At 38.0% G+C, this 16,988-nt stretch overlaps 1 protein-coding gene across 3 annotated transcripts in view; it reads left to right on the top strand.

The window, feature by feature from the left end:
- The window catches only part of LOC131427652 (protein disks lost), an 828,850-nt gene extending 815,729 nt beyond the window's left edge, over positions 1–13,121 (top strand). For all 3 annotated transcript variants that reach the window (XM_058591040.1, XM_058591038.1, XM_058591039.1), the window contains 6 exons: positions 3,531–4,526; positions 4,620–4,746; positions 11,121–11,417; positions 11,474–11,701; positions 11,814–11,998; positions 12,699–13,121. In XM_058591040.1, coding sequence (XP_058447023.1) covers positions 3,531–4,526; positions 4,620–4,746; positions 11,121–11,417; positions 11,474–11,701; positions 11,814–11,998; positions 12,699–12,914 — 2,049 coding nt within the window. In that variant the 3' untranslated portion in view covers positions 12,915–13,121. The remainder of the gene's footprint in view (positions 1–3,530; positions 4,527–4,619; positions 4,747–11,120; positions 11,418–11,473; positions 11,702–11,813; positions 11,999–12,698) is intronic.
- Positions 13,122–16,988: the final 3,867 nt, after the last annotated feature.

Below are 16,988 nucleotides of genomic sequence, written 5' to 3'. Positions count from 1 at the left end.
TCCGAGACGAAACGTAAAGAAATATAAATATAGTTATGTGTTCTTCTTAAAAATCAACTATTTCACTTGTAACTAAAACGTGTAACGGTGAGATTTTTCAAACTGCTCTAGCATATTTTCTTCTGGTATAGATTTTTCTTTTGAAGTGCTGAAAATACCTGTGAATTGTTTTAGCTGTAACTTCTTCATTTTTAAAACGCACGAAACGCATATACGACTTGTTGGCTCAATAACAAACTCAGAATAAAACTGTTTGAGAACGTTTCTTCTTTATTTTTTTGCGGGTTGTTTTCTAATTTTTGGAAAGTATTCAACTTTTTTTATTCAGTTATTTCAGAGTTGGCGATCGATTGCCTACAACTTCTTCTTGGGCATTTTTTTTGCAGAAATAATTGTGTGAAATAGAATGAGACAGGTTTGTTTTACGGCTTCCATGACAATTTACAAGGCACAACACCAGTGTTTAGAAGTCTATGGTATAAATTTAGAATATCTCACATCTCCCACGTTTATCTTTAATGTTCTACAGAAGCTAAAACATTGACATAATTTCGGAAATATGGTCAGCATTTTATGATCAAATTTTCAGTCGTATAAGATAACCACAAATAACTCCAAATTGAAGTTTTCTTAAATGTTTAGTATGAACGAGCATTAAGGTTGAACTTAGTACCAAAATAAGGCGCGTAAAATCTCAACCGCACGAATTGAACGAATCATCGAACATAGCGTATCGTGCAAAACCGACACATAGAAACACGGAATATTTTCAATAGTTGAATGCAGAGGGCTTACGACATATTTTGATGAGATCTTTATTGAAATCGATAGAACGATCAATATAATTTAATGTTTGAACATGATGCAAATCCTTTTTTTATAGTTTTACGTTTCGTCTTTGACTCATCAGTGCAGAGCAGTTCAAATTGAACTGCTTAGTGCTAAACTCGGCAGTTCAATTTGAACCGCTAAGCAGACGTAAAGTTTCTGCTACTTACAGAACACTTTTTGTTTTGCAACGAAGTGCAATGTCTTTTCTGACGTGCCGAACGAAAACGTGTTTTCGACTATTTCTGGCCGATGCAGGTATGGTCATTTAGGGGTTAGCCAAATTTGGTGCTAGGGCACATAACCGTTTTCATTATTTTTACGTTTCGTCTTTGACTCATCAGTGCAGAGCAGTTCAAATTGAACTGCTTAGTGCTAAACTTCGTTGCAAAACAAAAAGTGTTCTGTAAGTAGCAGAAACTTTACGTCTGCTTAGCGGTTCAAATTGAACTGCCGAGTTTAGCACTAAGCAGTTCAATTTGAACTGCTCTGCACTGATGAGTCAAAGACGAAACGTAAAAATAATGAAAACGGTTATGGGCCCTAGCACAAAATTTGGCTAACCCCTAAATGATGATGCAAATGTTGGTCGCGGCTTTGCTTTAGACGGCCCATGCTCCAGGTCCAATTTTGGCACACTCTCTCCAACGTATCGGCCAGTATTTCACGAATAATGCCACCGGCCCATAATCCACACAAAACAGTGACTTTTTTGGGATGTATTGCTAGCTCCTGCTGATCTTCACTCCCGATGCGGGAATTTTTCTTGTTGACGTATCTATTCAACTCAGAGATGCCAGATTTCGTACATAGTGCTGCAGACATTTTTTGTTGTGCAGACTTTAACAGACTTTTGAAAATTGAGTTTTTCGCAGACTTTTGTCAAAATTTACAGACCTTTGAAATTGGCGCGACCTTTTTTTCCATATTTAACGTATCATACTTTATAGAGAAATTGCTGCCAGCAAGACATACTTGCTGTCTGCATATATTTGAAATTTTTACCTGGCATCTCTGATTCAACAAGATACGAGCTTCGTCGCTGAACACAATTCGATAAAAAGTTAATCTTCCTCCAACTTTGCCAGCGCCCACTTATGATTAAATTATAGACTAAACAGAACAAGTTTGATAATAACACAAGACACGATTCACGCGTGATCTGTCAAAAACAGTGTTTCCAAATATATACTAGCGAAAAAATCACCCTTTATATATGCTTGTAAACCATGAGCATTTTTAACTGGCCAATATGAGGCAGACGCCATATACTCATTCAATTAATAATTAAAATGCTCTTGATTGATTTTCTCGCTTTTTGCGAAATTGTTCATTCTTTGTTACACATCAAAATCTTTGCCATGACAACAATACATCACCTAGCTGATTATTTTATTATTGTATCATATATAATATTCAAACAACATGATTTTCTAACTGAAATTAGAGCTGGCTTAAAGTTTGTGGAGCTCAGCATATAGGTGAATAATATAACATATAATAATATATTCTCATGAATTTTTGAAGGAATTATAGATACGAGTGAGTATCTATAATTTGTTGTTTAGAATTCTTAAGTTCGATTTGTGGATATTCTTTAAATTCACTATACAATTTCTGTTCCGGGACGGGTTTGACGAGTAAGTTATTGAAATCAATGTAATGTTAATTCCCAACTTAAATTTAGAAATCTTAAATGGCATAAAACGATTAGTTGTAGATTTTTCAATTGTGAATGAATTTGAACATTGCATATTTGGTTTAATAGATCTAACCAGGTAATATTTTGTTTTCATGTGTTCCGCCTAATAATTGAATCGTTACAATTAGGCAAGTGACGCAAAGCAAGTTTGCAAAGCTAACACAATCAATCACGTGCGATTATCGATATTCGAAAATGTGGAAAAACATTTCAGTTTTATTTGTATTCACGTTATCTAGTTATGTCTCTTACATTACCCTCCCGCTTTTTTGTCAGTTTTCCTGATGCATAGTTAGAAATAAACTTTTACTTCTACTTAACTGTTGAAATTGAATTACTAAGATTCAGTAGCTCTTTAATTTGGACGAACAGATGCGTCGAGGACAAAACTTAATTTATTGTGACATTCTTTTGCACTTTCTTAAGTACGCAGTTTTTAAGCCCCGTGCATCTTCATTAGACACCATCACAAAAGAAAACAGAAAATGAAATTATCTACATCGAAGGATCGCATTGTCTAATTACAAATAAAATGAAATTCCATCTCAGCTAATGTTGAACTTCTCATTCCAACGAATCCCAAGGGAAATGCTTGCAACGCGTACTCAGTCACTCTTATTATTGCAGTTTGAATCAATTCCCGCCTCGTCCCGTATCCCCCATTTCGTACCTTCTTTCAGGGGTTTGCAAACAATGGCGCTGCTATCACCCGGCAGTGTCTCCAAATTCGATGCTGCTGATCCCAACGCTTATTTCCCCCTGTCGTTATTTGTTGATGTTTCATTTTCCACCATTTCCTAAGCAAACAGCGTCCTCCTCCTCCTCCTCTTCCTCCTTCTACTACTGCTTCGCTCGGTGGTATGCAACCCGCCGAAAACCGGGCAGTCAAGCGATTGAGGTTGATTGATGTACCGAGCAGAAGAGGAAAGGAATTTAATTTCTCAACTCTTGTCTATCTTGTCTGCTTACTGATCCGTTTTCTGGTTTTTTTCTATTGCAGCTTCTACCTCTATTTGACGTGAAATCGATTCTGCTAAGAGCCATAGCAGAACGAAAACTTATCATCACCGTGCCTTGGTTGGTTCAATATTTGGCCATGCTGGATGGAATCACCCTTCGCCTGAGCTACTACAGGGAACTATTCGATGTTCTGTACGAGCTGTACCTGAGAACGACGGCGTACGATGGTCGCACCGAGAGAAGACTACTCGCAACACCCACATCCAAGTTCATTATTCGGGCGTGCTTGGGGTGGTTGTTTGAACATCCGAATATCCCAGAGGAGTACTACAGTTATCGCCAGGAGAGACGGTCCCTGCTCTCCACTGATGAAGGATTGCACAATTATAAAAAAATAACCGTACTTGTGGACAATGGAATCTCGGAAGATCTCGAAACCAGTCCATTAATTCTAACGAAAATCGATGGCCGCTCTCAAGGGACTATGAGCTGTGAGATGAGACCACTGAGAAAGCAAATTAGTGAAAGTGGTTTCCTGAAAAACGATTTAATAGCTCCCAAGGTTTCCCTGAACCCTTTGCTTGAAAGCATATTAAATGCCGCTTGTCCGTTCCTGGCGGATTTTCGCGTTTCGATGATGCCATCGAAACTGGAGAAGACCGTTTCCCGCTCCGGCAGGTATCGTCATATCACGACCAAATATTCCGGGGCTACCACAGTGGTGGGTAGCAGTCAGAAACCAACGACTAACGACCAACACAAACTATTGGAAGCGTTCCTGCGTTCCCAGAGCCTATCGGTTCGTCGCACCGTAGAGTTTGTAATCGAACGGACCTCATCGGCGGCGATCAAAGATTTTCAAATCACGCATCTCCTGCCCCGTAGAAAGCAAACATCCGAACAAATCGCCGCACTACAGACCGAATCCATTTCCCACGCCACCAAGGAGATTTACGTGATTTGTTCAGCGGCGCTAGCCGAAATCAATGCCAGCTGGGACTCGCATGTGCCACCGATGTTGGCCCGCCGAATTCAGGTTAGTTTCCGCTGGCAAGGACCGACATTTAAACCGCCGCGGCGCCTACAATTCATCATAATTCGATTTGTTTTGATATTGTCTCTCTTGTAGGAAGCATTTGATGCATTGCTCCCGAGTGAAACCTTGGAACCGGTAAAACGAACGTGTATTAATCTTGCGCTGGAACGGTGCCTTGTCAAAATCAACGAATGGCGGCAGACACACATGTTCGAGATAGGTGAGTGTGGATGCGCCGAGCCAACCAGTTGGTGGTTGTATAAGCATACACAAAAAAATCTATATCAAGTAAAATACGGTCAGATGATTCTAATCGATGCGAACAAAATAAAATATTTTCAAAGTTATTGGTTATCGGGGGAGAAATCCAAAGTTTGCGAAATCGGGGCACAAATTTACTTATGCCTTCATGTCTCTCCCGAATGAGACAGTATTTTCTCTCGGCGGTCCTGGATCCAATCCAATAAACTCAATTCTATGCAACACTTAAAATCACCCTAAAGGGTCCTTGTAAATTTAGTATATGAATTATTGGACTATCATTTATTTTGACATGGTTTCTCCGTCACAAACGGATAACCTGTCAGTCCTATTATTAACATGTTTTAATTATTACCATCAGAAGATCATCTTCTTCCGTAATTCTGTAATTTATGCTGTAGGAGAAAGCGTTTTCAGTTTTCCTGAAGTCATAATTGTTCATGTTTTTTTATCAAAAGGATCTAAATCAAGAACAATAAGTCTTCTCCCATGAAAATTAATCGTGATCTGAAAATGCGTGTTTTGAGGAATGTATTTCATTCATGATGTCACTTTGGATCTTCAGAATCCAGTGATGAATCTGAACCGAAATATAAAAATAATTCCGCGATCGGTAACAAAAGTATTTGCAAGATTTCGATATGAAGTTTGTTTACAGGAGTTTTAATTTTTTTCACGAAGTTCGTTTGAGTGTATTCTTGAATACAAAATCAAGTCCGGAGCAACAAACTGCTTAGATAACACGTTATTTCAATCGTCCTTCTTTGAATACGCAATATTTTTAGAATTTTTAGAACAAATTGAAAGGATGAAGATTAATTGAATCGAAATAAGTCTTCAAAAGAAATTTGCTGTGTGCTTTTCACTAGGCATATCATTTGAGTCATTAGTTGAAGCAAAAAACAATAATGAAGCAATCGCGTAAAAAACGTTCTACACACCTTATATTTTGATTCAAATTTAACATCCTAAGAGCAAATTCAGCAGCTAGAAGTTTGGCAAGAAGATCTATAATAGAACTGAAACTGGAACAAACGTATCCCCAACAAGCCGTTCTAGTTTTATTTATTCGAACAGTTCTACTATCAAATTTAAAACTGGTATACGATGCCGTTTTATTTTTTTCTATGTTTGAAACACGAGTAAAACGCTACTGGGGCTACCAGTTTCTTTTGTTATAATTTCCGAATTTAAATCTTAAAACTGACCTTAATTATGCATCTAGAACTAGAACACTCCTGAACATGCCCTAATAGTTTTAAAATAACGCCTGAGTTTATGCTGTAAAGATCACCATCGTAGCTGAAACATGCCGGAAGTTATACCCCTCCGGGTAAGGTACGTTATGCTTAAATTTCGGTGAAACTAGTCCAACTGTTTAATGATCCGTGAACTTTTAATCATGATGTATTTTCATAGCATGAAAATTCACTCCTTTTCATGACCCATTTTGATCATTTGTAGAATTGCAGTTTTACCCGTGCAATTGTCATGTGACCGGAAAGAGGAATCAGCAAATCGTTTCAATAGAAGACTGCGTCGGTTTTTGTCGGAATTTGTTTATAATATTATGTTACATTATATCTAATGGTTCGATTGGTTTGAGTCTATGCAACTCATTTGTATTTAACCAATAACAACTTCACCAAATTGGTACCACATGAAGCACAGCTGGGATGGATTTTTTTTAATGAAAAAATATAAATTGTTTTTAAGACAGTGCTTAGAATACTGTGTATAACAGGAAATCAACAATTCAGTTTAATGACATGATTTTTGTTTGATTGGGGAATGATTTTTCGAGCTCATTTGAAAAAAATAATTAATTGTGTTCTTAATGAATTTGGTGGAATTTTCTATTTTGACAGGCAATCACTGGAAATATTTAAGTTTCTTTGTAGACGATTGTAGTTCACTAGAAGATCTCTACTCGACCGACTTGTATCGTCTAAAAATAGAGATTCCAACGGATAGACTTGGGAGATCAGAGGTAAAAATATTGTACATGATTCAAGCTACTCTGGATCCTTGAAGAGCACTCGCTCGTACACGTAGCGATTCAAATTTAAAATTTTGATCTGAAGAGTACGATCTGATAAATAATTTTGAATCATTTTGATCAAATAATAAGGGAGTCGAAATTTGTTTACCGTGATACGCTTGTAACATATAAAATGTAACACTTCGTAGCCCATTTGACGCGTAACGTCTATAACTTGCAAAAAAGTAACTCATGTAACGTTTAGTAACACCAATAACTTACAAAAAAGTAACACATTTAGCGCCTATGACTCATGAAAAAATAACGCGTGTAATACTTCGTAACGCCTATAATTTACAAAAAAATAACGTAATATGTCATAACGTAATATTTCATAACGTCTTTAACACACAAAAAAGTATCGCATGTAACGCTTTGTTAACGCCTATAACTTACAAAAAAAGTAATACTTCGTAAAGCCCATGACTCACAAAAAAGTTACCTATGTAACGCTTCGTAACGCCTGTAACTTACAAAAAAGTAAAGCATGTAACGCTTTGTAACGTCTATAATTTCCGAAAAAAGTAACGCATGTAACGCTTCGTAACGCCTATAACTTACAAAAAAGCAACTCATGTAACGCTTCGTAACGTCTATAACTTACAAAAAAGTAAGGCATGTAACTCTTCTTAACGTCAATAACTTACAAAAAAGTAACGCATATAAGACTTCATAACGTCTACAACTTACAGAAAAGTAACGCATGCAACATTTCATAACGTCCTTAACTTACTAAAAAGTAACGGATGTAACGCTTTGTAACGCCTATAACTTATAAAAAGTAACGCATATAACATTTTATAACGTCATTATCTTACTAAATAGTAACACATGTAACGCTTAGTAACGCCAATAACTAACAAAAAAGTAACTCATGTAATATTTCGTAACGTCTCTAACATACAACAAAGTAACGCATGTAACGCTTCGTAACATCTATAACTTACAAAAAAAGTAATGTTTCGTAAAGCTTATGATTCACCAAAAGGTTACGTATGTAACGCTTCGTAACGCCTGTAACTTACAAAAAAGTAAAGTACGTCACGTTTCGTAATGTCTATAATTTACAAAAAGAGACGCATGTAACGCTTCGTAACACCTATAACATACAAAAAAGTAACTCATGTAACGCTTCGTAACGTCTATAACTTACAAACAAGTAACGCATGTAATATTTCGTAACGTCTTTAATATACATAAAAGTAACGCATGTAACGCTTCGTAACGTCTATAACGAACAAAAAAGTAACGCATGTAACGCTGCGTAACGTTTAGAACTTACAAAAAAGTAATGCATATAACGCTTAGTAACGCATTTAACTTTCGAAAAAGTAACGTACGTTACGCTTCGTAACGTCTTTAACTTGCAAAAAAGTAACGCTTCGTAACGCCTTTAATTTACTTAAAAGTAACGCATGTAGCGCCTATGACTCATAAAAAATAACGTGTGTAATGCTGCGTAACTCCTATAGTTTACAAAAAAATTACGCAAGTAACGACTATAACCTACAAAAAAGTAACGCATGTAACGCTTCGTAATGCCTATAACTCACAAAAAAGTCATGCATTTAACGCTTCGTAACGCCTGTAACTTATAAAAAAGTAACGCCTTCGTGACGCCTGTAAGTTAAAAAACAGCGCTTGTAACGCTTCGTAACCTACAGCCCACAAAACAGTAACACTTCGTAACGTTTCTCAACGTCCATAACATATAAAAAAGTAACGTATATAACGCTTCGTAACGCCTATAACCTACAAAGAAGTAACGTATGGAACACTTCCTAACACCTATAATCTACAACGCTTGTAACGCTCCGTAACGCCTATAACTTTAAAAAAACTCATGTAACGCTTCGTAAGGCCTATAATTAACAAAAAAGTAACGCTTCGTAACGCCCATAATTTACAAAAAAGTGAATCATGTAATGCTTCATAACGCCTATAATTTACAAAAGAGTAACGCATGTAACACCTATAGCTTATAACGTCTACAACTTACAAGAAAGTACCTCATGTAACGCTTCGTTACGCCTGTAATCTAAAAAAAATATAACGCATGTAACGCTTCGTAACGCCATACATGAAAGTAACTTATGTAACGCTTCATGACGCCTACAATTTACAAAAAAGTAACTCATGTAACACTTAAAATTTAAAAAAGTAACGCATGTAACTCTTCGTAACGCCTATAACTTACAAAAAAGTATCGCATGTAACGATTCGTAACGCATATAACTTAAAAAACAAAAAAGTAACTCATGTAACGCTTCATAACGCCGATAATTTACAAAAAAGCAACGCATGTAATATTTCGTAACGTCTTTAACATACATAAAAGTAACGCATGTAACGCTTCGTAACGCCTATAATTTACAAAAGAGTAACGCATGTAACACCTATAGCTTATAAAAACGTAACTTACAAAAAAGTAACTCATGTAACGCTTCATAACGCATATAATTTACAAAAGAGTAACGCATGTAACACCTATAGCTTATAAAAACGTAACGCATGTAACGCTTCGTAACGTCTATAACTTACAAGAAAGTACCTCATGTAACGCTTCGTAACGCCAGTAATCTACAAAAAAGTAACGCATGTAACGCTTCGTAACGCCTATAACTTACAAAACAAAAAAGTAACTCATGTAACGCTTCATAACGCCGATATTTTAAAAAAAGGAACGCATGTAATATTTCGTAACGTCTTCAACATACATAAAAGTAACGCATGTAACGCCTATAACGCACAAAAAATAAAGCATGTAACGCTTCGAAACGCCTATTACTTACAAAAAAGTAACTCATGTAACGCTTCATAACGCCAATAGTTTACAAAAGAGTAACGCATGTAACACCTATAGCTTATAAAAACGTAACGCATGTAACGCTTCGTAACGTCTATAACTTACAAGAAAGTACCTCATGTAACGCTTCGTAACGCCAGTAATCTACAAAAAAGTAACGCATGTAACGCTTCGTAACGCCTATAACTTACAAAACAAAAAAGTAACTCATGTAACGCTTCATAACGCCGATATTTTAAAAAAAGGAACGCATGTAATATTTCGTAACGTCTTCAACATACATAAAAGTAACGCATGTAACGCTTCGTAACGCCTATAACGCACAAAAAATAAAGCATGTAACGCTTCGAAACGCCTATAACTTACAAAAAAGTAACTTATGTAACGCTTCATAACGCCTATAGTTTACAAAAGAGTAACGCATGTAACACCTATAGCTTATAAAAACGTAACGCATGTAACGCTTCGTAACGTCTATAACTTACAAGAAAGTACCTCATGTAACGCTTCGTAGCGCCTGTAATCTACAAAAATGTAACGCATGTAACGCTTCGTAACGTCTATAACATACAAGAAAATAACTTATGTAACGCTTCATGACGCCTATAATTTACAAAAAAGTAACGCATGTAACACCTATGATTTAAAAAAGTAACGCATGTAACTCTTCGTAACGCCTGTAGCCTACAAAAAAGTAACGCATGTAACGCTTCGTAACACCTACAACATACAAGAAAGTAATGTATGTAACGCTTCGTAACACCTATAATTTACAAAAAAGTAATGCTTGTAACGATTCGTAACGCCTATAACTTACAAAACAAAAAAGTAACTCATGTAACGCTTCATAACGCCGATAATTTACAAAAAAGTAACGCATGTAATATTTCGTAGCGGCTTCAACATACATAAAAGTAACGCATGTAACGCTTCGTAACGCCTATAACGCATAAAAAAATAAAGCATGTAACGCTTCGAAACGCCTATAACTAACAAAAAAGAGGGGAACGGGTATAGCGTGATGGATAAGTCGATGCCTTTCACGCAGCCCACCTGGGTTCGATTCCCAACCCCGCATATAGGGTCAGAAAATGTTTCTAGTTCGAAGAGGCGAATGACCTTAAGTTTAAAACCTCTATAATCGAAACAAAAAATAAATTTCCATAATTCTTTTACTCAGGCGTTGCCTCAGATAGTCCTCTAAAAACTTCGTAACGTATATAGTTTCAAAAACTTAACTACTATTATATGTTTTATTGTTATTGTCATTTATTTTACCCCGGATTCATTCTTCATTTTATGTGGATTTGACTCTGTTCTGCTTCTGCGTGCTTTATCGGCAGTGAAGTTTTGACCATCACGTAACTCTCAGAACCTCGGGAGGGGCCAGGGCTCTACAACTCAGTACATCTACCACTCTACGTTTATATATTAAAATACAACAATAAAATTAAAAGCAATTCCATCTTCCAACATCCCACGCCAGACTTATTTTGCAAGGACATCCCAAGCGAAGCAGCGAAAGTGGTGAAAGAAGCCACTAGTAAGCAGAACTTTGTCCTTTCGAACTTAACGGTGAAGCTGGAGCAGACTCCGCACACGGTTGTGTACGATCGACTTCAAACCATGATTTACTTGGCGGCTTCACTCCCGGATGAATTGGACCCGATCGAAGTGAAAGGATTCATTGCGCTCACAACGCGCTATCTGGACGAGCAGGATGGAACACCTGCGATGAATAAAACACTCGCATTCATGATGCTACAACTGGCATTGCTAATCGGTAAGTACTGTCCGGATTCAAACATCGTATTCACATTTAATACAATTTGCTTTCAGTGATCAATCGTTGTGATTTAATTGTACCTGATTTAGTGCAAAGTTTGTTATCTGTTTGGAAACACGGAAAATTGAAGGAATTTTGTACGATTCCAAGTACTGCCGATGACGACAACGAAGAGGACGAAATAGAAAAGCTTATTATCAATAATACCCTGGAGGACGGCGAGAGGCCAATGGTGGACGAGGAAGATATCCGTCGAATCAGACTGAGGAAACAGCAATCGGGTATGTAAATTTACAGCATAATTTTACTTCTTTACCGGAACAATTGATTCATAATACATTTTTTTTGGTATCGCCATTTGCTCCATGGATTCACTACCGGATGGCTCTGCAGAAAGTAACTACATCTTTTCGACACTGGTCAGCAACCGTTGCATCCGAATGATGGCACATCGTGACACGGACCAAGTGTTTGCTTGTTTTGCTAGTTTCATCAACAGTATGGTGGACTGTAATCTGATCAACATCCGTCGGTTGAACGAACAGTTCGTGAAGATATTTAACGAAGACTGGCACCAGGTAGAAATTTCCCTCTATTTCCCCTTTTTGGATGAGATGAGACAGGTTGACAGGTTAAATGAATCATTGATATGAGAATTTACGAGTGCATTCACTCAAATTTGCTCGGTGTAACGCCCTATTAGGAAACGGAAACGCTATTCGAAATCGGAAAAATCGAAATCGGAATCGTAGATTGCTTTGATTGTGCAGAAATGTCAATGGAACACTGTTCAAAGATTCCATTTTTTCACCCGAGCAAAATCAAAGCAATCCGCGACTCAAGTGTTTTTCAATGAGCCAGCATGATAAACATCAAAGCATAAATCATTTTATTGTTTCTACGGTTATTAATGTGGCAATGGAAACGCATGGTTAAATGATTTATCTGATTAGATGTGGATTAGCTAGACAACTCTTATCCGATGTGATTAATTTAGAGTTTGACATTCCTCGTACCGTGACCCAGATTCAATGAAAGTTAAACTCTAACGCAAGGATTCGTTCTAATTATCCAACGCGAAAGAGCACAAATCCGATTAGGCCTTTTGAAAACCCTTTGGTGCTTGATTGACGGGCTAACCGGTGCGAAATTGAATGAATGAGAAATTTAGTGAGCTTGGCTAGCGGTGAATGAACGTACGAAGGTGTATAATTGCGTTCCTATTGTCGTGGCAAATTTATGCTAATTATGATTTGCTTGCATTTAAACCACTTCCAGCGCACTCTGGAGCGCGTCTCGCTTCTAATGGATGCCGTTCTGCGAGGAACTGCTCGAACAACCGGTGCTCATACCGCAGCCGAAGAAGGGACTACCGTTGACGGACTGGACGCGGTACGAGCGATCAGGCGTAAAACCAACAACGTAGACGATTCGCACTCGCAGCTGTTCCTGGAAATGCTTTCGGATTTGGCACGCGAAATTGAGGATTTCTGATACTTAATTATGTTGACACGACAGTCCGCAGATGGATTGCGGTAACCCAGCACAGCAGTTCAGTGTTATCTGTTCTAGCGTTTTGATATTAACTTGTTTTACAACTTTTTGTGTAATTTTATTCTATTTCGTATGAAGTTATGTGTTCAGTTTGTTCAACTTTTTATAATTTTGATTCAAAAATTATAGCACTCAAATGTATTTGTCCATTTTACTACAGTAAAATTAATAACTATTGATTATTGACAAAAAAGTTGCAGGCTGTAGAAATTTATTTGTTGATAATATCACTTCTACTATAAAGTTTCCAAATAATCTTCCACAAAAAATCTAGTCATTTCAATGAAAAATAAAACGATCGCAGTAGGCAGTAGAAAAAATTTTCGCTTCCGTCACTAAATTTGAAAATTAATACTCGCTCGTTTTTATAGAAATTGTGATAAATGAAATCTATTTAATCGTACTACTGTTGTGATTCTATGCTAAGTAGAGGCAAATTTTTATTCATTTTACGTAAGAAGACGCGTGATTTGGTGAAAAAATTACAAAACCTATAATGTATTCAATTAAAGTGCCTCGTAAAATCTATCATTGCCAGTCTTCTGTGAAGTTCAGAATTACATAGAACTAGTGATCGTGGAGATTAAATTGGTAGTCCCATTAAATTGTTCTCATTTAAATTTCATTCTTTTGCACACTACGAGATGGTACTTATGACCAGTGCGGAAAAAATTAATTTTCAATCGAATGAAAATGAAATTTATAGCCACTGACCGTCAGTCAGTTCATCGTCAGTTGAATAATCGTACCTTGTCATTTGAAGTTTTGCTTGCTCAGTTTCAAGTGTCAAGTAGTCTAACTGCTTCATTGTCTTCGCTGTTGGTAGTGAACAAGTTCGAATGAATGGAATTATAAATAGAGTAAAGTATTAAAAATGAAAACTGAATTGGGAAACTATTAATTTATGTGTATTCTGTAATTGATATTTCAGCTATCTGGTTTATGCTTACATAAACCTAATTTGGAGGTCGCTCTCACACTATTGAAAGAGATATTTTGTTATTTCAAGAGATCAACTGACGGTGGGTAAACTGAGCTTTGATTTGAAGAGAATCGATTGAAGCACTGAATGCTGCCTGTTCGGTACGTCAGCGAGCGTTGTGTGTGTCAGAGTGTGAAGTTTACTGCAGTAGACAGATCGTCAGTGTGTGTCACATTCGGTTTCAATTAAATTGAATGGAGTTTTACTGCACTGCTCATGACCCTCATTTATGTTGACAATTCCGGCCATTTGTCTAGTCGATTCTTGACAGTTATCTACAATTTTCGTCTATTTCAAAACAATGGAACAAAGAATTTGTATTAAATTTTATGTGAAGAACAACGTTTATCGGTGGAACAAAATGTTCTCAGAGAGTCGCGACTAAGAACGTTCAGGACGTCCGGGCACTTCCAAAACAGATGAAAACATTGATGAATGTTTCCATCTGGAAGCTGCCATCCCATCCATTTTTTGAGGTATACGAAAATCAAAGACAAGCTAAAACACGTACACGCACAATAGCTGTCAAGAACTGGCTGAACATTCAAAATGGCCGGAATTGTCAACATAAGTGAGGGTAATGAGTACCAACATAACGCCAATAAAAGTTCAAAAATCGAACATACGTAGCTCGCGAAAATTCAAAATTCGCGAAACTTGTTAAACAAACCTCTTATAAAACATTCACATCCTATCTAAGGTTTACGCACTTGACATAAGTCTTCTGATTAATTTGATGTATTATTTCAATGTATCATAGTTCGACTTCGAAAGACATCGTCGGAAGTCGGGAAGTCGACTGTTCTAAAAACAGATGCTCAATATGTTCGCCAGTTTAAAAAGTTTTGATATATTCAAATTGTTTTTCTTATCCTCAAACGATGCTCTAGAAAAATTGCCTACCTTTTCCGGTTTCTGTACAGTAAAATAATGAAAATGGACCATAAAGCTTGCTTCAGATAAAATTGGAACAAAGACAACTGCCTGTATTTCAGTTATTTATTATTTAATTCAAGATATTTTTTTATACAAATGTAGCGTTTTCTTCATACTTTGAAGAAATAATACGGATAAAATTAGTCGTCACGGTTTCGAAGGAATTCTCGAATTTTTCCTGTAACACGGCTCATTAGGCGGCGCACACCTTCTTCGTCCATCGTTTTAGCTATCTTATTCCACCAGATCGTCATCTGATTGATGTCTTTGACAACCTTTCCCTTTGTCTTGAGTCTCCTCTTCATGATTGCCCAGTATTTCTCAATCGGGCGGAACTGGGGGCAGTTGGGTGGGTTGAGGTTTTTCGGAACAAACTGGACCCCTTTCTCTGCATACCATTCTTGAACGACTTTGCTGTAATGAAAGCTTGTCAAATCTGGCCAAAACATTACGGGATGGTCGTGGGATCGAATGAATGGCAAAATTCGTTTTTGGAGACACTCTTTTTGGTATAGTTCCGATGTCATTGTCTTATTTGTACCGAAAACTTTGCCCGAAGTCAGCCTTGACATAGGTTTCATCGTCCATCAGAAGACACCCGTCGAACTTGGTAGGCACCTGGTCATATAGTTTCCGAGCACGAATTCTCTTTTATGGTCCGATTTGGCTGTTTGCTAGCTCGATACGACTTGATTCCTTCCCGGAGTCGAGTTCTCCTCATGGTACTATGCTTACCTTACCTAACAGCTATAGGCCTGGGGTGTCCTTTGCTGTATCAAGCATACGTCTCCACATGACTCGGTCCATGGCTGCTCGTCGACAGCCACTCAAGGCACGGATGCTTCTGAGATCACCCTCCACTTGATCGATCCACCTTGTTCGCTGCGCTCCTCTTCTTCTTGTACCAGTCGGATTAGATTCAAGAACCATTTTCACTGGGCTGTCATCCGACATCCTTATGACATGCCCAGCCCATCGTAGACGTCCGATTTTAGCTGTCCGTACGATAGGTGGTTCTCCTAGCATCTGTTGCAATTCGTGATTCATACGCCGTCTCCACGTTCCGTCTTCCATCTGCACTCCGCCATAGATGGTCCTCGGTACCTTTCTTTCGAAAACACTGAGGGCGCGTTGGTCCTCTGCCAACATAGTCCAGGTCTCGTGGCCATAGAGAACAACCGGTCTAATGAGCGTTTTGTAGATGGTCAATTTCGTGCGGTTGAGTACTTTTCTCGATCAGAGGGTTTTTCTGAGTCCAAAGTACGCACGATTCCCTGCCAAAATACGTCTATGAATTTCTCTGCTGGTGTTATTATCGGCGGTCACCAGTGAGCCCAAATACACGAACTCGTCAACCACCTCGATATCGTCATCGTCTATCAATATTCGTGGTGAGAGGCGCAGTGTTTCTTCTCTAGAGCCTCTTCCTCTCATGTATTTTGTTTTCGACGCATTTATGGCCAGTCCGATACGCCTAGCTTCAGCTTTCAGTTCGATGTAGGTTTCCGTCATCTTCTCAAGGTTACGTGTCACTATATCAATATCGTCAGCGAAGCCTAAAAGTTGTACGGACTTTCGGAAGATCATGCCACTCGTGTCGATCCTCGCTCTTCGAATCACACCTTCCAGGGCAATATTGAACAAGATACAAGAAAGTCCATCACCTTGACGTAGCCCTCTCCGAGATTCGAAGGGACTCGAAAGCGTCCCAGATACTCGGACGTAGCACATCACTCTATCTATCGTTGCTTTGACCAATCGCGTCAGTTTATCCGGGAAACCGTATTCGTGCATGATCTGCCATAGCTGTTCTCGATCGATTGTGTCGTATGCCGCTTTGAAGTCAATGAATAGGTGTTGCGTGGGTACGTTGTATTCACGACACTTCTGGAGTACTTGTCTTATCGCGAATATGTGATCCGTAGGGGCGAGGGCTGCAGTAAATCCCGCTTGGTACGGCCCTACGAATTCCTTAGCTATTGGTGATAGACGACGGCAAAGGATTTGGGAGAGTACCTTGTAGGCGGCGTTCAGCAATGTGATTGCGCGGTAATTGCAACAGTCTAGCTTATCGCTCTTTTTGTAGACGGGAAATA

This window comes from Malaya genurostris, chromosome 2 (genome assembly GCF_030247185.1).
Source record: "Malaya genurostris strain Urasoe2022 chromosome 2, Malgen_1.1, whole genome shotgun sequence".
In the NCBI taxonomy this organism is placed as follows: Eukaryota; Metazoa; Arthropoda; class Insecta; order Diptera; family Culicidae; genus Malaya; species Malaya genurostris.
The sequence above is the reverse complement of the archived record's forward strand: the minus strand, read 5'-3'. Positions and strand labels throughout refer to the sequence as shown.